Source organism: Amia ocellicauda, chromosome 20 (assembly GCF_036373705.1).
Source record: "Amia ocellicauda isolate fAmiCal2 chromosome 20, fAmiCal2.hap1, whole genome shotgun sequence".
Taxonomy (NCBI): domain Eukaryota; kingdom Metazoa; phylum Chordata; class Actinopteri; order Amiiformes; family Amiidae; genus Amia; species Amia ocellicauda.
In genome coordinates, this window is record NC_089869.1 from 24,733,853 (window position 1) to 24,753,593 (window position 19,741).

The 19,741-nt window shown below is 54.3% G+C and overlaps 1 protein-coding gene across 6 annotated transcripts in view; it reads right to left on the minus strand.

Annotated features, from left to right (window-relative positions):
* Window positions 1-377: 377 nt before the first annotated feature.
* The window catches only part of ate1 (arginyltransferase 1), a 50,730-nt gene continuing 31,366 nt past the window's right edge, over window positions 378-19,741 (minus strand). For all 6 annotated transcript variants that reach the window (XM_066693827.1, XM_066693825.1, XM_066693824.1 and 3 more), the window contains 2 exons: window positions 8,850-8,970; window positions 378-3,564 (listed from right to left, as the gene is read on the minus strand). In XM_066693827.1, coding sequence (XP_066549924.1) covers window positions 3,386-3,564; window positions 8,850-8,970 — 300 coding nt within the window. In that variant the 3' untranslated portion in view covers window positions 378-3,385. The remainder of the gene's footprint in view (window positions 3,565-8,849; window positions 8,971-19,741) is intronic.

The window sequence follows — 19,741 nt, forward strand, 5'->3', positions numbered from 1 at the left end:
CATTAATAAAACTGACAGCAACTCATCTCTGCGCCGGGACTCTCCCTCCTCAGCGACTCTCACCATAACCGCAGTGATCGGGAACTGTGTTTATTGCTGCGGGTGAGAAGCATGCACGGGTGGGTGGGTGGGTGGTAGTTCAGGGAGACCGGAGGGGTTCTGACCTCTTTGAAAGATCCGACACCGCCGAGCCGCACGTCTGGGTCAGGGCCGTCTGTTCCTCTGCTGGGACAATCCGTGGCCCTTCGGTGGAGGAGGGCCACGTCTCTGTTTGGCACGTCTCGAGCGGAGGCGGCTGCACAGGGAGAATATTAACCTGGGGATGCAGCCGTCAACATCTGGACACTTCCAGCAGCAATCAAACACAGGACACCAGATCAGGGCTCATCCAAAAAGCATGATTTATTAAGTACAACACAGTGACAGACACAGACACTTGTTTTTACAAAGGACGTGTACATACATACATACATATTGGATGATGTTTCTTGATGCTACTAAAGCAGGTGGATTCAGAATTACTATTTCAACGCGGCGAAGCAAGATCCCCTCTTAAGGACAGTGAAAGATATTGAGTGACTAGTGAATCACATGCAGCAAACAGATATACACCTGGGACCAGTCCAGACCTGGAGACTCTGGAGCCACGGTGGCGACACCAGGACTCCGGGCATGGAGCTGAGCAATCGGGCCGGGCCGAGGCGGGCTGCGCCGAGGCGGGCCGCTGCTCCACATGAGAGAGAAAGGGATTTCAAAGGCGGGCCACTGAAACATACAGGTTAGATGAACTCGGACGATACACAACACAGGCTGCTGGGTGAACCACGCAGCTTTACTCCCGCACCTCTCTGGGAAGGCAGGGGGTGCGTGTCGACCACGGTCCTGTGTGTGGTTACGGGTCCGGCTCCGGGTCGGGTGGAATTAAGAGGCTCGGGGTCAGAAACAAAAGGAAAAAGCTCCCAGGATCTTTGGCTTCTTCTCTGCTGTTAACAACCGAGGTGCAAATAAAAAACATTTGATCACAAAAAGAAACAATCAAGGTGCATGCTGGGGGATAGACCCCTCTGTGGCGTCTTATTACTTTACCCGCTCCCTCTCCAAACCCTTGACTCATCAATAACAAAGACGGCAACTTCTTGTGCCTTTAAACTCACCTTGTGTGATTATATATAGCGCCTACAGGAAGTCTACACCCCATTTAAAAATGTCCACCTTTTGTTGCCTTATAGCCTGGAATTAAAATTGTTCTCATCTATTTAATGTATCCACACAGTCAACGCACTTCCAAGTGAAAATATATATATTCTAGAAATCTGTGGAAAACGTATATATAAAAATGAATCCGTGAAATCGCTTGCTTGGATAAGTGTCCGCCCCCTTGTCACAGCAGTCCCCAATGAGCCCCAGTGTGAGCGATCGCCTCACAGTCACACCCCGAGGGCAGTGGCCTCCCTTGTAGGGATTCACATGATTTCAAGATAAATTCCTGTAGTTCTTCTGCTGGGTGGAGCGTTTCAGAGACGCCTCACCCTTGAGCACCAAGGAGCTTTCAGAGAACTCCAGGACAGAGATGTCGAAAGGCACAGATTAGGGGACGGGTATAAAAACATATCAAAGGCCTTGAATATCCTATGGAGCCAGCGTCAAGTGTTTGGCATCACCAAGACCCAGCCTAGATCAGGCCATCCCTTCAAACTGGATGAGCGGGCGAGAAGGAGAAGGGTCAGAGAGGCTACTGAGTGGCCAAGAGCTACAGGCTTCTATGGCCAAGACTGGTCCAAGTGTGGATGTGACAACAATGCCCCAGCACTGGACAGATCTGGCCTGTATGGTAGAGTGGCAAGAAGGCAGCCGTTATTCAAGACAGCCCACCTCGACTCCCAGCTCTGCAGAACAGACATTCGGGAGATTCTGAGGCCGTGTGGCGAGAGCTTTGCGGTTTGACAGAACTTTCTGGCCTTTGTTTGGGACAAACCCAACACAGCGCCTCACACACAGAGCGCCATCAGTGCTGGGATGCCTGGAGGGCACCGTGTGACGGGCTGTTTCTCATGGGCAGGACTGGGGCTCTCGACAGGACAGAAAGGAGAATGAAACTGAAGTGGAAGCAGTTCTAGGGGGTGTAGATTTCTGTAGGAGTGTATATACACACATATATGGATAAAACAAACTGATTAACTTGAGTTGAATGAGCACGAAAAAAAACAGGAATATTAAGAAAATAAAAATCTAAAAGCTCTTGCTCTAGCCAGTCTGAGTGTCCGGTGCCAGGAGAGCAGGTTCTCCTGGACTGCGTCCTGCGCCCTCCCCCCACCGGCGTCCCTGCTGGCGCACACGTGCTGCTCAGTCTGGGCTGTCGGCACCACAACGCTGTTTTCACATTCTCTGTTTTTTCGGGACCACACTGGATCAAAAGAGCCTGGCAGGCGTTCAAGAAAACAACAACAGCAGCAGAAAAGGGCCGGGGCAGATTCCCGGCTGTACATCTGGAGCTCCGCGAGGGACCCGCCGCCACAGCGCCGGGGACGCTGCCTGGTGAGGAGAGCCGCGGCCTCCGCTCGGCCGTGATGGCGCTCGATCTCGCCCCACACCCGATTCCCACAGCGCAGAGGGAGGCAGCCTGTGGCCAGTCGCTCGGGACGGCTCCCCTCAGAGACTGACACACACACACACACACACACACACACACACAGAGCGATGTTTATTCCCCTCTTCTATAATGCAACATTAACTATCCCCTTTCCTTTTAAGACAAAATGGAAAATCTAAGATGTAAAAGCAACACGAAACCCCAGATATGTCCTTAACTACTGAGAAACAAAAACAATCGAAAACAAACAAAAGGAAGAGAACTCGTGGTCCGAGGACAGAGTGTTGCATTTCTCCGGGGTGAGGAGAGTCCGCCCCCCCGGTCAGTTCAACACGGGCTCGGACAGCAGTTACACTTCAGAACAATATGTTCAAATGCCGCGGCTCCGGGGCAAACACACCGGGAACCTCGTCTCACTGTGGGTTTGAGGAAGAGCCGGGAGATTTCAGTGCAAAACCCACCACCCCTCCCCAGATAACATAAAATAAAATAAAAGCAAGAAACGTCAGTGTGGGTCTATATATAATTCGGGTTTGGGGATGATGTGATAAAGGAAGGTGCTTAGAGAGAGATAGAGACACAGAGAGCGAAAGAGAGACAGACAGAGAGAGAGAGAGAGAGAGGCATAGACACATAGAGAGAGACAGAGACAGAACTCAGTGACAGAGAGAGAGAGAGAGAGAGAGAGAGAGAGAAGGGTGAGAGAGTCAGTGCACATGATATGCAGTACGGTTAAAGTGCCGTCCTGCCGAAGGGTCAGGAGAGAGGACAGGGACGGCGCTGGAGCCGGTCCCTCTAGGCTCGGAACAGCAGCATCCTCTCGGCGCAGGCCTGGCCCACCAGCTCGCCGTACTCCTGCACGTCCTTCTCGTCGCAGGGCCCCTTGCGCTTCCTGGCGTAGGCCGCGAAGGGCATGACCGTCCGGCAGTACAGCACCCGCAGCCGGCCCAGCTCCCTCAGGGCGCCCACATCCCCTGCGGCGCAGACACAGAGACGGGTCAGTGAGGGGCAGGGTAGAGAGAGCAGACAACGCTACAGCAAATTAACAGAGTGCACTGCCACGGCCGGTGCTTAACCGACAAACAGACTCAAACAGTGCTGAGACTAACGCTGCCCTGATCTGAAACAGCCGCACAAAGTGAACCTGCCTCTGGGCCGACGGTCACCAGTGCCTCCCGGGGGAAGCGGACGATATCTTAACTCGGTCCAGCTCTTTTCTGTTAGAGCTATAAACCAGTCACAGCACCGATCGGCACGTTCATTAATAACTCACTGGGACGACCCAGGGCCATTTCACCCAATGGGCACATTGAGCCACTGGGTGATTTAGAGACGCTGCTTCTGCAGCCCTGCGTTCAGCTCTCATTAAGCTCTGTGTAAAAACAGGGCTTGGCTCCCTAAGGGCCACAAAAAAAAAGGTCTCTCGGCACAATGCAAAATCTATAACCACACATTTCAATGGGCAGCCATGAACCTGGGGGCCCGAGAGACTGGGCCACAGCCCCCCGGGCATGGCAGCACAGACACCGGCCAGTGCCCCCCACGTGGCTCGGGACTTCATTAACACCAATTACTTTAATAGGGAAGCTTCCAGATTTTTAATACAATTAAAACTAAACAGACAGACAGACTTAGCGCTGATGTTAAAACCAAAAAAGGGACTTGTCTTTGGCATGGATTATGGGCCCGTCTGGACCCCAGCTGAGAATCCCAGGAGAGACGGTCACTGTGACAACAAGGGCCCCTCCCCCCAAGTTGAACCCGCCCTCGGCCACACGGACCCCAGCCCCCCCGCCGTAATTGGACAGCTGCTTTCACTTTCGGCGTGATGTTGTAAACGTTGGAAAACCCGGCACTCCATCAAAATCACATTAATACCAATTATGAAATATGGGGGACGGGGGGAGTAACGCATCTGGGGCTGCAGACCTGTTTGGATTTGATCGCTTTTTTTTTTGGAGCAAAAAATGTGCTTCTGCAGAGTTTCCACTGAGTGGTGAGAAGAAGCCGTATGAACCTGATCCGTGCTGTAGGAGCCCCCCGGCCCGGGCAGGAGTGCTGCCCCGAGGCCTTTGTTTCTGCCTGAAACCAACGCAGTGCGGTGCAACACCCCTCCGCCGCACTGCGTTGGTTTCAGGCAGAAACAAAGGCTCCTATTGAGGCCGGCCGGCGCAGCTCTGTGCTCCGTAGTGTGAAGACAGGAACAGAGATGTAAACACAGAGGGGCCGCCTGCCTAATTACGGGGGCTCGGCGCGGCAGCAGCAGCGCAGGGGTTCAGCGGGGTAACGCCTGACTGGCCAGGGGTGGAGGGGGGTGGATGGCTACATCACACCCAGCGGTTTTGTCATGAGGCGGGGGCAGGGTGTGTGGGAGGCTCACGGTGTTGTGCGACCAAAGGTGCGCTGGCAGTGGACGGCACAGCTGGGCAGTGATGACTCAATATAGCCGGATAATGGCTGTGCCTCCAGAGAGCCCCCCCAGCCCCCCGCAGGACTCCCATTCAGACAATAATGACATCGGCCATCGCAGCGACCCCCCAAACAGCGACACGCCCCTCCCTCTCTCTCTCTCAACAACAACAAAAGTCATGTCTACTTTTGAACACAATCAGGTTTTGAGACAGTTTTAAAGACATTCTGAGTCTGTCTGCTCTGAAAGTCACAGACAGAGGAATGACAGTAAACACACGGCGCCGCAGCTGCACTCCATCGCGAGCCTCACTTGCCGTATCAGGTGCGTCATTTTACGAGCGGATTAGAGGGATGGAAACTAAACTCCCATTGTCTTGTGGTTTTATGAGCTGCGGCTCGTTTATATGAGGCAGAAGCAGGTGCTGCAGATTTCATGCTCGTTACCTGACGCAGCGCAGACCCGTGCAGGTCAAAAACACTGCAGCACAGACCTGCGACGGGTGAGCAGTGTTACACAGCAGGCAGGAGCTGGACACTGACATGGACCAGACTGCACTGCAATGGGAGTCTAACACACATACCCAGGGGCGCACATGCAAGCACGCACGCACGCAAACACACACACAGGGGCGGACACACACATAGGGATGCGCACACACACACATACAACACACACAGGGGCGGACAAACACACACAGGGGTGCACACGCACACCCACACAGGGGTGCACACGCACACGCACATACACAGGGGTACGCACACGCACACACCAACCCCCCACCCAGGGGCACACGCACACACCAACCCCCCACCCAGGGACGGACACACACACACACGCACACACAGGGGTGCACACGCACACACACACACAGGGGTGCACACGCACACAGGGGTGCACACGCACACACACACGGGCGCACACACACACACACACGGGCGCACACACACACACACACGGGCACACACAGGGGTGCACACACGCGCACACGCACACACACACAGGGATGCACATGCACACAGGGACGCACACACGCACACACCAACCCCCCACCCAGGGGCGCACGCACACCCACCCAGGGACGGACACACACACACACAGGCAGCTGCCAGTGGTTGAACCCATGTTCCTGCAGAAGACAATTACTCTTTATTTTTTAAATCCGCTTTCCATCTCCTGGCTGTATGCGTTTGGAGGGACAGAACGCAAAACATATCTGCAGCTCCACACGAGAAGAGAGGGATAGGAGAGAGGAAGACTAAAAGGACAGAAAAGAGAGGGAGGAGGAGGCAGCCTTCCCTCAGTCAGTTTTTCCGTGGCTCTGCTCTCGGACAGTGATGTCCACAGGCTGGTGTTTACGGCACAGCCGGCGCCAGGTCCAAGCATGAGCTCACGATGCCGAAGACAGAGTACACTGAAGATCCCGTGGCTGTTTTCCCACCACAGTCTGAACAAAGGCCTCTGTGGCGCAACATCGGGCCGTCTCCATTGTCAGACGCCACTGATCCGGACTAAGGCAAACGTAAACAGCCAGGCCCACGTAAGTGGCTCGAAATGTAAACTTCCCTTGGAATAACACAGACGCTGGCATCAGTCCTGCCGAGTCCGAGAGAGCGAGATCATCGGGGCGCGTCAGGCATCGTGATGGAGTTCAGTCACGGAGAGCGGACAGGCCGTCCGGCAGCCTGACGACATGGCAGCTCGCTTCCATCTACAGCTGCTACAAATTTGATAATTTCATCATCCCACGAATGTGGCGTTGGCGTTACCTGACAGATCTCACAGCCCTCAGTCAGCGCTGGTCAATCAACACCTTTGACTGCAGGCAAACTGTGCCGTTTCTTCCTCACACACTCATCTCCACTCTGCTTTTCACTTCTTCCATAATGTCTCCGTCTGTGCTGGTCTGTTGACATAACTTCAGATTTCTTCACATATCTGTTGATCTAATTAATTTGTCTTTGATTTAACAAAGCTGTTAAGCATGACCTTTGTTTCTCTCGGGTTCATTGTAAGTCCAGTGCTCTTGCATCTGAGAGTTGCAGAAACTGAAGCTGCAGGGTTTTTGCAACGTTACGTAAGTTGTTCGGATAAGCGATTATCTCAAGTCCTTTCTCCTTGTCCTTTTGGACAAATCACAGGGAGTTGCTGTGGGGAGTTGTGAGAGTCATACTCTGCAGACATTGATCTGGTCAGTGTCAGTGGAGTGGGGTTGATGTAGATATATTTAATAAGAGTGATAGAGGTTTCCTCACTGTTTTGATTTCTCTGTGCTCTAACGACTCAGTTTGTATATATTGAAGCAAGACAGAGGAAGCTCATATTCTCCGAATCTTTCCAGTACTTCACGTCACATCGTATATAATCCACCGTGTTTCATCCACTTCTTTATCTACACACATATATAAACCTACATGGCCAAGTCAATCACACTAATCCGTGTCCACACAAATGCAGAAACACTAACTGTGTAAAGCACATTATTGACCAGTATCACCAGTGCAGACATCCCCTTTACACTTCCATAAAAGAGGGACCCCTCTGTAAGATCTGTCGAGGCTTATGATGAAAAACATCCTCCTGGCGCTGGCCTCTGGCCCTACAGAGTGCAGGGCGGGGGTCACAGGCAAATAAATGTGTAGTTATCACCACGACACCACGGACTGGACTCACTACAGACACTCTGCAGGCTTCAACATTAAGCTAAGACACGTCTCAATCTCTGTGTCTGTCTGTCTCTCTGTGTCTCAACGACAGCCTAATATCTGCCTGAACTTGAAATTCCACATCAGGAAAAAAGTAAGAAGAGTAAGAAAGGAAAGAAAGAATATGAGAGAGAGAGAGAGAAAGAGAAGAAAGCCATGCACGCAGCCGCTTCACTCTCTCTAATCCCTTAAAACCATTTTAGTCATGCAAGGAAAACCCTTCATTTCGAGGGAAGGTGGAGATCGGGGCCGACAATGCCAGCGCATACCAGAGATGTGAAGCATTACGAGTCTAACGCCTCTGTGCCGTTTTGGCGCCTGGTTAAGCGACTGCCACGGATGTATTTTTAGAACGCCGAGACTGATGTGAAAAGGGGGAGGAAGAGAAGGAGAGAGAAGAGAAGAAAGGAGGGAAAGTTAGAGAGGCGTGTTATTATAACCTGGCGTTGTTATTGTTCGTATTATGGGTGCCCACACCAGCACGTCGCTCAGACACCAAGGCAAGAGCAGCTTGGATACCAAAACAAAACGACAACACACGAGGGAGACGCCCCCATCGGCCCCTGCAGGATGGGCTGGGACCGTCCCCCCAAACCGGGCTGACGGGAGGCCGCGGTATCAGCACAACAACGGGCTGCAGGTGCCGGGACGCCCGTCTCCTCTCTACCGATCGGCACCCAGTCACAGAGATGCGTCTATTGTTCACAGCGACAGAAAATAAAGTGTTAAAATGTCGATGTACTGTGTGTCAAGGGGTGGACAACTAATTGACCGATCTTTATTGTGTATAGCACCTTTCGCCAGGTTGGCACCGAGGTGCTCAGATTGAAAGCACAAAGGCAGTGATTAGCAGTGAATGGAAGAGTAAACCCTTAGGCTCGGGACTCGGTAGCTCAGCACTACCCATCAGACCCGGCTGTAAAAAGCCTGTAGAAGCGCATCACTAGAGGTCCAACTCCAGCACATGCCCTTGCCCCCCACTGGAGCAGCGGGAGACACGCAGAACCCCAAGCGCCCTGTGTACACGGTGTAACGCCCTCATGACGAGGGGCTCCTGGCGTCACTGCGCTGGCGTTTCCCCGCACTTTCGATCGCTAAGCTCCGCCCCTTATCCAAGACCCTCCTCTCTGGCCCGGTGACCTACCTGCCGCCGGGTCAACGTTGAAGCGGCTGTAGCGCCGCTGGTCCAGAATGGGCAGACAGCGCTCGATGGGCACCCACACGAACGTCTCCGGACACAGCAGGGCCGAGGGCCGGTACTGACCCTGTGGTGGAGAGAGAGAGAGGGGGGAGGGGGGAGAGAGAGAGAGGGGGTTACACAATAACATCCTGGTCCGCGGGGCCCCTGAGCTGCGCTGGGCAGGGGGACTGGATTCAATCACCAATCCAAACAAAGCCGTGCCGGAATGATTGCAATGTAAACACACATCGACCTTGGCAGCCATTTCTGCACCATTTCACAAATGTAAGTGGGTTCTGCCTTCAAGGATCTGAGAGCAGCAATACAAGACTGTTACTAAACTGTTAAAGATGTAGCAGCACCGCTCTCCGTCTGACCAAACACAGGACCCCCCCGCCAACCCCACAACACCAAACTATTATCCTGCCAAAGATCCCGTCTGATCTGTAGATGGGGGGCAGGCACTCGGCCAGGGGGACAGACAGAAACGTGAAAAAATAACACCTTTCACTAGAACAGAAAGACCAATTATCCAGTGACTTCGCCAGTGATACTCATACAGAAATGTAAATGACAGTTTGACGGCGTTGTCACTGGAGTGTGTGTGTGTGTGTGAGAGAGAGAGAACGACACTGTGGCAGGCGTGGCTCGGATCGGGCTAGCAGCATGACATAAGAGAGAGAGAGAGTGATGGAATAAGTGGAATGATATTTAAACGTGACGCTGCCGTCCCGACCAAAGTGCTGCATCTGACCGTGATGCCACAGGGGACACGGGGACACGGGGACACTCTGGCTGGCAGGGCTCTGCTCCTCGGCACCGGGGCGGACCCGGCACTGTCACACCAGGCTCCGGTTTCCCAGCGCACTGTTTACCCAGCGAAACGCAATCACAGGCCTGTCTGTTCGTCAGTGCCCTGGACTGGAAAGTCTGCGCTCTTGTTTTCGTAACCCGGTGTGCCGTGAGAATACGCCTCGCATCTAAAAACATGCCCCCCCCCGCCCCCCGTCTGCAGAAACACTCACTCAGCTCGTTTTCACACCCGTGGGAGAAAAGGACCGGCAGCTCTGCCAGGCTGAGAGGGGCGCGGCCCTCGGACCGACCCTGCCATCGATTAAAGCCCGGCTCCGTTTCTCCAAGATGTAGGAGGCACAAATTACGCTTTTATATAAATAATAATACAAAAATAATAATATAACCGAAGAGCAACACCCTGGAGCCTGTCCCCCGTGGCCCCGATGTAGGCGTCTCGGTTCTCCCCCCGGCACGGACATGGACCCCAGTCCACACGGCCCCTGGCCCCTCAGCATTTTCCAACAGCAATTAAGTACAGACTGGAATGCCCATGAAAACCAATATCCAGTGCTTTTTTCCCCCCATCCTTTTAAATATTTATTTTCACACATTTCTTCCTGGCAGTTTACAGGCCGATAAACAAAGCGGGGCCCCGTCCCCGCCGTTGCCGCAAAACTCAGACAGAAACACTCGAAACAAAAACAGCCCAGTCCTCGGCCGAGGGAAAGTCACCGGAACGCCGGCATTTCATTATCTGGCAAAATCTCATGAATCTCAAGACTTGCAGACAAATGTAAACTTTGCTGAAACGATACTGAGACTCGGTTCTGAACCATTATAACTCTTATTTATTTATCTGCCCCCCCAGACTCAAGACCGTGGACACGAGGTCATGAAGTCAAATAGAAATAGAAGCACAGAACCAAGAACTTCTCACCCCTTTTCAATACAAGGCCTGTGCAATCAACTGATAAGTGTGAGGTGTTACTGTGTGCCTCAGTGTGTCCGCGGTTATGACACGGGTGTCAGGGTGATGGCTACACACTTGAGGCTTAGCACACTCCGGCCCAGCTTTGATCTCGTGTCCGGCTGATCTCTGCACTTGAGATCCGGGCCTGGAGAGGTTTGATCTTAAACAGCAGAACAAACTGCCGAGCTAATGGCTTCATCCTGCCCCCTCCCCCCTCCAAGCGTGTCCAGGGGCTTCACTCCAGATCAGACGTATCGGGAGATAGACAGGGAGATAACGGCACTCAGGGCCCCCTTCTGTAGCGGCTGAGTGACTTCTGTGCAAAAGCAGAAAAATAAATGAGTGGAACACCAAAAACAAAACCAAACAAATCAAAACAAAGTGAACAAGAGGCGCCTGCCCCCCCCAGCAGCAAGAACCGCGACCAGGAAGGGGGTTTGGAACCACTCAGAATCTCTCCCCTTCACTGAAAAGACAATCCCCACTGAGGAGCCGTTAAATTATTGAAAATAAAAGACAAATGGGACTGGGGGTCTGCCAGAGAAGTTCTGAACACTGGGAACTGCTGGACCCCACAATACCAGTCAACTCCTGACTGAGGGAGAGCAGGCCCAGGTTGCTGAAGCACTGGGAGGGTGAAAGGCAATTACTGCGCCCCACCCTGCCCTGGACACTGCAGCTCAGATTAGGGGGAGTGCACTCTGCCTCTGCCAAGGGTTTAATCCGCTCAGCCGGAGCCGAGGTCCGGACAGCCCAGTCTGTGGCATCGCAGCTCTTCTCGCTCTTGCTCAACTTCCTGACGAGTCTCGGACACTGAGTCAGCAGCTCTGAGGCCCAGCTGGAGCCACGGGGACGAGGCGGAAACCACCCAGAGGCCCCAGACACGCTTGGGGAGGGGCGGGCTGACCGCTAACCCCAGACTCTCAGGCCACCGTGACTCTGCACGCTCCCCCAGCGCACTTACCGACACTCAGGCGCAGGCAGACAGAACCCCCCCCAGGTCCAGACCGCAGTCTGACTCGAGAATCCTCCAGCACGAGAGGGAGCTGCGAAATGACATGGATCTGACCACGTTACACAATCAGTAATGACTGTGGTGGCAGTGGCCGCACGGACGCTCTCAGATTGTGTGTGTGTGTGTGTGTGGCATACACTCCTATTGTAAGCAGACATGTACTCTAATGCGACCTTCACTGTTAAAAGACCTGCGTGTCTTGCGTTGATTGAACTGCTGACAAGCATGCATGCATGCAACCCCCCACAGAGGTCCTGCACCGCCACCGTCACGTAAAGACCAGACGACGGGACCGAGCAGCACAAGACCGCGGCGTTTTCATTCTGCTCCAAGAACACATTCCTGCTGGCAGCCCCGATGGATCATTCCAGAGGCCTTTCACAGCAGAGAAAACAAGGGCCCCAGTGCAGGCGTGCGTTTGACCCCCTGGGTGACGGGGTCAAGTATGAATCACTTTCACACCCGCATGGCGAGGGGGGGCCCCAGCGCGGCTCTGACAGCCATAAACAACCCCCCCCGGCCCGGGCTAACGCACAGGGCCGTGTTTATCTTCACCTAACACTGGAGCCCCTGTTGACAGACTGGACAGCTTCATAGGCCGGCGAGACGGAGAGGGGCTGGAGAGCGACGCACTAATGACAGACCGCACGGACACACACACACTTACTGTCATTTTTAAAGATAAATACCGGTGCGCACAATACATGTAAAAGGGTATAACGTTACACATGTGGCAGTACCAAACTCTCACTTTGGACAGGGACAGGGACAGGGACAGGGACAGGACCCTTCTGGACAACACCTGCACACTGACCGGACCCTGAGACTGGTATCAGTGTCCCGGGGGACTGGCACCCCCACACCGGGGCCCCAGGGTCCCTTCTGGACCCCCGTGACTCTGGCATCAGTCCCGTCACTCAGCGCTATTGCCTGGCTGGGTTAATTCAGTGCATTTAAACTGACTTCACTAAGTAACCGAACAGGACCAGGGCTGCTGCTCAGAAGCCTGTGTTAAACCGCTCAGAACAAGCTCTGTAATCTGACACGAGTTCAGATCTAATTTCGACAGCAACCCAGGCAAGAGAGAAGCGAACTACAGACATCTCCCCTCCTCTTCCCCCGGGCCGATGGCAGGGCTTCAGCTGCGCGGCGAACAGGTCAATTATGTGCAAATATTTTTATAGTGTCGCATTACATCGGCACGCAAAGGTCACGTTTAATTGCTCTTCGTTTGCAGCCGATTGTTGGGCTTTTTTCTCCTTCTTGAAACGGCTCTTCCAGGCCAATGAAAGACGAGCACGACTGCGAAACAAGAGCCGAGCACCCCCCCCACCCCCGACACGGGGTCACGGAGCTCCCCTCCCCCCAGAGCCCCGAGCTCCAGATGTTCACCCAGTTGTGAGAAGTCCCGATAGCTTTAATTGTTTATTTAAAACAGACAGCAAGAAGAAATTAAAAATCAAACAAATACGGCTCCTCCAAACAGGGCTCGGTAGGTGGTCCGCTGCAGTAAAAACAAATTGCGCGGAACTGTTTCCGTCAACTTCGAGCTCCAAACGGGAAATATTTATTTAAGTTATACATTTTTTAAATTTATTTTTATTTTTTCCAGAAACCCCAGATCACGGCCATCCTGATAGTGGACTGTGTTTATACTCGCTAGCTGTTCGGAGCGTTTGTGTGAATGGGCCAACACACACACAGGCCCAAACGCTTGTTAATGCTAATTGGAGACCATCAGGCTGTTGGACCCTGGGAGGCACAGAGACCTGCGTTCGTGGCTCCTTCATACATCGCAGCGCCCCTCACTGGACGAGCAGGTGAGTCCCATTCCGTGAGGAACCGACGCCACAGCAACCCAGCAAAACACGCTGGGCGCTCTTCAGCTCTGCATGGACGAGTCGAGCGTCCAAAGGGGGGGGAGAGGCGATATTTCGGCAGGCGCTCGATGGATGTGCATTGATTGTAGTCTAATGTGTTTCAGATTCCAGATTTGGACACACAATACTTTTGGAACTTAAAACTGAGCATCAATCCTTTCTGCTTAAACAAACAAACAAAACAATAAAATATTAAAATGACATTAGAAACAGATGTGGTCAGGCTACTTCTAAACGGCATTCCTCGCCTCATCTTCGAAGACATGATTTCATTTTGTGTTTAGTTTGAGTGCCATCGAATGCAGGGAGACGACGGCACGTTCTGCCCGTCCCCCGAGAGCAGCGCTGCCTGGGGGTCTCTGGGAACGGCCCTGCGCCTGTTCCTGGGTATGGGAGTGATGTTTATTCGCAGGCAGAGTGGTGAGGACGCTGGTTGTTACATGGACCATGTACCTAACTGCTCTCTCTCCCTTCCTCTTTGAGCGGTAGTGAAGCCCTCCCATCGCTCGCCCCCATGACCAGCCACTGTGCGGACTGCCCTCCACCTCCCAGCAGCACCAGCAGTGACCGGCGGGAGAGCTCTGTCCACCGCAGGCACTGAAACATGGAGTCAAAAACAACCTTCAGTATAAAGAACTGCTATGAGCTGAAGGCGGCCCCTGTCTCGTCTCTGAGCGAGTCTAATCCTGCTCTCACTTGCATGTCCCGGCCTGCAGCACTCGATCCGGCCCGCTCTGCCGAATGGCGCAGGAATGCAGCGGCTGTGGGAACCGCACTGGCAGCGCAGCCCGTGGCAGCTCAGCCGTGCTTTGTTGCCAGTGTTGTCTGCTCAGAAACGCTGCTGACAGGGGCTTTATCCTGGCGCCTGAACGACTTAAATCGCATGATTATGTAGTTGTTATGTTGTGAAAACAAATGCAGGGGACCCTGCATTCCTCCCCCGCCGCCCCTCCGCTGAGGGATGCGTCGTCCTGACAGATAAAGGCCGGCGGAGAGCAATCTCTGCGTCCGTGAATGCGGCGGCCCACAGCAGCTCGTCCCGGTCAACACACTCGTCGAGTGGACAGACACAGACACCTCGCTCTCGCTTTATTTCATACAGATTTTCATAATATAAATGAAAAAACACTATGGAGGGGCCTGGAAAGACAGTGAGAGAGGAGGTAGCTTCACACTGCACCCTGTAGGAAAACACAGGGGGGGGGGGGGGAGAGAGAGAGAGAGAGAGAGAGAGAGGCAGGGAGGGACAGAGGAATAGAGAGCAGCTCTTAAAAACTTGTGCTCATTTATACATTCATTTACTGGTACAGCAATTGCTTGCCACCTTTCACAGCAACCCTTCGCAGTTGCGTCCAAGCCTGTTCCTCTCCAGCTGCATCCCTCTCTCTCTCCCTCTCCTCTGCTCCGCCGTGCCAGCTGTGACTCAGCGGCGGGTCGTGCTCTCCCTGCGTTGCCACACACTGGCTGGCGAGAGAACGTGACGACACTGTGGGCCCCAGACCAGGCCCACCGGCAGACTCTCGCCTCAGCAGACCTCTCCATCCGCCACTGGGCTGCGGAGCGCTTCGCAAAGATTTCCACAAGGATCTCATACATCCATTTATTTTAAAGTCAACAGAGAACGTAACTGGCTGCTCATCAGTGCAGGAGTCTGACCGCACGGCGCAGCAGGACGCCAGGTTGGCAGTGCGGCTGGGAAGCTGGTGCCACGCCGATCCCGAGCTCCCGAGGATCAGAGACAGCTGTTCACTGGAGCGTTGCTTTCGATCAACACACTTCAGCCGTCTGGAGTGAAAGCAAACTAAACTACCTCTACTTCTGCACATTTGAGACTGTAAAACTCAATACACACAAGCATAAAAAGAGGGAACATTTCTTTCAGGTATTCTGTTCCCCTGAACACCACCAGCGGAAAGCGAAAATTTACCAACAACACAAACGCAAAGGCTCAAAGCCACATCTCCGTTGTGCAGAAATGAGCCCACGGCCTCGGGCCCAATCCTGGTCTCTCTCAGCACAGCTTGCACGCCTCGGCGCAGATGTTTCTGACACTGTGGTCAAACAACTAGCTCTCTCCAGCACTAACAGAAACACCAGTTCATTATTCCATTATTCTTCCGTCATGGTCTCCATTAATCAAACCGAGATGCACATTGCCCACCATCGGACTGCCCAACACCGCTGCTCTGTAAGACACGCATTTAGGGCAGAACTAAAGGAGAGAGAGAGAGAGAGAAACGTGGCACCCTCTGTCCCTTGGGTTTACAGCACGGCACAGCCTGGCCGCCCTGCCCTCCGAGGCCAGGAGGGGAGCAGTCCCGGGGGGCTCCCCACGGACAGGGGGCTGGACGGCAGCCAGCCGGCCAGGAACGCCAGTGAAGTGTTGCGCTGTGAACTCGCGCCCGATGGAAAATATGACGGTTCCCTGGGATCTGCGAACACATTCTTCAGCAGGAAAGCAGTTTACATAACCTTTGACTGATCTGGTGTTTGGCACGGATGGATGGATTGATTGATTTATATGTATATGCATATGAAGAAAGAAAAGAAGTGATGTGAAGACGATGCAGGCAGTAGAACGCTCTCAGGGCCGCGGTGCAGATTCATGTCGCCACAGGCATGATTACCCTGAGGCGCTTGAGAAGATAACCGTTGCACAATCCGCAGTGCTCAGTTATATGGAACTGGGCGGGCAGCTCCGTGCAGCGCAGCCTACATCCTGGGCCCGGCTCGGAAGCAAAGCCAAGTCTAAGGCTACTGTAACATCACAGTTACCATGATGCATGAGCGCCACACCAGTGTGGCACACAGCGCAGAGACGGGACTCTCAGTCAACAGCCACATGGCTCCTTCTCCTCCCCCGGCGGTTCAGCACCAGGGATCTGCAGACACACGCTCCACCTGCATCGCTAATCCTGTGCTCCCTGCCTGAGCCGGGCCCCTGCAGAGGCCCCCAGCGCACACTTGGCTTGGGAGGCAGGCCCGGTTGGCACGGGGAGCCAGTGTTAATCAGCCGCCGAGAAATACAGGCCTGACAGGGGCTCTGAAGGCAGGGTGAACACGGCAGAGCTCTCCGCAGGATCTGGCCTGATGACGGGGCATGTGGCACCGACCGACTGGGCCGACCGCCGGCCTGGGCATGGTCTCCCACAGTGGTGGGCCGGTGAGTTCTGAGCCCCTCTTATTCGCTTTCTTTTCTTCAACTTTGAGTTTTCAGTGCGTTTTGATTCCGTTTTCAATCTCCGTGTTTTTCTTCTCCCCTCTTTAAAACTGTCTGTGACTATTTTTTGCCAAAGCACACAGCATGACAGCCCCGCACAGCACAGCAACCCTTCTCATCTAGTGCGATTTACAGGTTTGCTCGCTCCGGCTGTGGCAGAGTGTGACCGCGCAGGCCTGGCAGCCTGGCACCGACACCTGCACCGCGGGGGCTGCAGCGAATGCGGTAAAATGTTTGTCTTTCCACCATGACGTTATTAAGTGTTACACAAACTGGCTGCAGGCGCGCCAGATCGCATGGGGAACAATCCAAGAGCTAGCGCAGTGGCCCATCTGCCAGGGTATGCAGAAGAGGACGCACTGCATACGTGTGTGTGTGTGTGACGTCCTCCTCCACTCTGCACTCCCTGCATAGGCGGCTGTGCGACCATCTGCACGCCTCCCCGCCCCAGCCATCAAATCTGGACTAAATTAGCATCTGGGGTTGTAAAAGTTCCCACATTTAGGATGCACCGAAGCCATTAGCGGGGAAAGTGGGGAGGCTGGCAGCAAACAGAAATAAGCCAGAGCCGCCGCGGAGTGGGGGGGCCGTGTAAACCATTAGCACCCACAGCAGCACCCCCCCGAGTAACTCCAGATAAATAAACAGCATGGTGTCGCGAGGGGCTGCGGTGCAGTGTCTCTGCACCAGCCGTGGTTTGCCTGGTGTTCAATTACAGAGGCTTCACCGCAAATCTGTGCACTCCTCTCTCCCGTGGCCCCACGGCTCTGTGGTTACACCGATACTGTGCGGCCAGGGCGTGTCAGGAGGTCATCACCCTCTACTCCCCCATGCAGCGCACAGTGACCTCAGAGGGCCACTCTCAGTCACATGACCCCCGCCTCCCTCCTGACTGACAGGCCGACAGCAGGATTGGGATTTCCATACGGGAACAGCGGAGAGGATTCCTTCCCTGCAAGAAGCCATTGGATCTCCAATTCAGTCCCATCTGTATCTGGTATTGGGCTCTGTGCTCTCTCAGTCTCACCCAGGGGCCACAGAGTAAAGAATAAACAGTAATTGAAAACATCTGGGTGTTATATTTTTAGACTCGTATCCCATAAAATAAAACCAAGGCTTTTTTTATTTTTTGTTTAATGGAGCAGGAGCGTCGTATATAAAACATCAATAAGCTCGGCAGCCAGAAGAAAAGGGGGAGGAAGAGAGTAAAGGAGAGAGGGAGGAAGTGACGAAGGGAGAGAGAGAGCACAGGCCTGTTGCTTCTGCCATGCATTGCCCTCCAGGTAAAGAGAGTCGATATTAGCGGTGAGGCGGCGGTCTCCGGGGGCTGGCGGTGACGGGGGAGGCAGAGCCGCGCTGCATACTCTGAGCCCCCCCCCTCTTCACAGGGACAGTGCCAACAGCCCGGCTGCTGCCAACCCTCTCAGCCTATAAAACCCCCAGGCCCACCCACCGCTGTCTGCAAGGGGGCGACGCAGGGTCAGGGCGAGGCCAGAGGCACCGACACCCACACGGGGGGGAATCGGGGCCCCCGGGTCCGTGGGCTTGTTTTTCACCGTGCTGCTCCGGTGCCCCTCGGCAGAACCCACTACGAGTCTGCTGCCATCGCTGGCAAGGCTCGACATTCCTGCTGCCGTCAAAGGGTCTGGAGCATCTGGAGCAGCAAAGAACAACCACATTTAAAAAAACAAGTTTTAAAAAGTCTCATGTGACAATCAGAATCACAAGCCCGTGATCTCGGGAGGGCTCAAGGTCCGGGTCTCCTTCGCTGCTGCTCCGAAATTGGGGCACAATTCTCGGGGGAGGGTCCTGTCACAGTGCGGTGCGGTGCGGTGCGGTGCGGTGCCAGGAGCCACGCACTTGTCTGAGGAGCGGCACTGCACACTGTGCTCTCCGGAACGCAGGCCAGGTTCGATGCCATGGTGCGAGCTTGGGGTCGAGGGTCAAGGGTCACTGGCGTGTCTGGGGAGGGATGCACAACCAGACACAAGAGGTCGGAGACTGAGGAGGGGAGGTGATGGGCTCTCTCTCACACCACCGGTCCTCTCCCACGGTCCTATAGAAGTCCTGCTGCTTTATTAAACACCCGCAGCCCGGTAATGCTTCGGGCTCTGACCAGTCGCAGCCACACTGCACGTGCTCAGAGCGAAGGGCTACATGGCAAAAAGAGAAACGCACACACAAGGTCAGGAACGATGGGCAGCTGCCCCCTGCACTCACTACAACAGCGGCCCCGACCGGCACCCAGACCGACTCAGTGTGTCGTTCCAGGCGAACATGAGTCATTGAAACATCGCTCTTCCTGCAGAGCTATGTGTTCCCCAGAGCACTGACACCGTAGAGAGAGCGGGGGGCGCGTACAGAGCAGGAGGGAGCGGGGGGCTGCGTGTGGAGCAGAGGCGCTGTCCTGATCTCCCCCTGCACTTCCCCCAACAGAAACTAAAGCCTGGGCCGGGCCGGCCCAAGGTGGGTGAGGGGGTTATTTTTATGGGGTAATTACTTAAGTAAAGCAAGAGAACGGGCAGCAAGAGGCGGTGTATCGCAGCACACGCCTGTCCTTCTCGCACAGGAAGCGAGGGATCAACTCTTATCAGGAGGAGAGATGGGGAGAGGAGGGATCCGGCTCTGACAGCCACCCTGCGAAGCGCCTTGGTGGAGGAAGATCGATCTGGTCAACCTCAGAAGTGCTGGGAAGATGAACGGCTCTCTTCCCGTCGCTGCGTCTCTGGCGAATTAAGAAGATTTATTCTGGCTTCTCTTTCACCCCGAGCCTCACAAGCCTCTTCCGTCTAAATTACACCATAGTGAAGCGCAGTTTACGAGCGAATGAAGGGCCCCAGAAGAGGCCGGCCTCACAGACGCACGCCTGAGAAACGCCGGCTGGGGAGAGGTCACAAACTGACACGATTAGGGCCCCCCCGAGCATCATGTGGATGGCTGGCGGCTGCTGAGGACATATCCCGCCCAGCCCGTGGA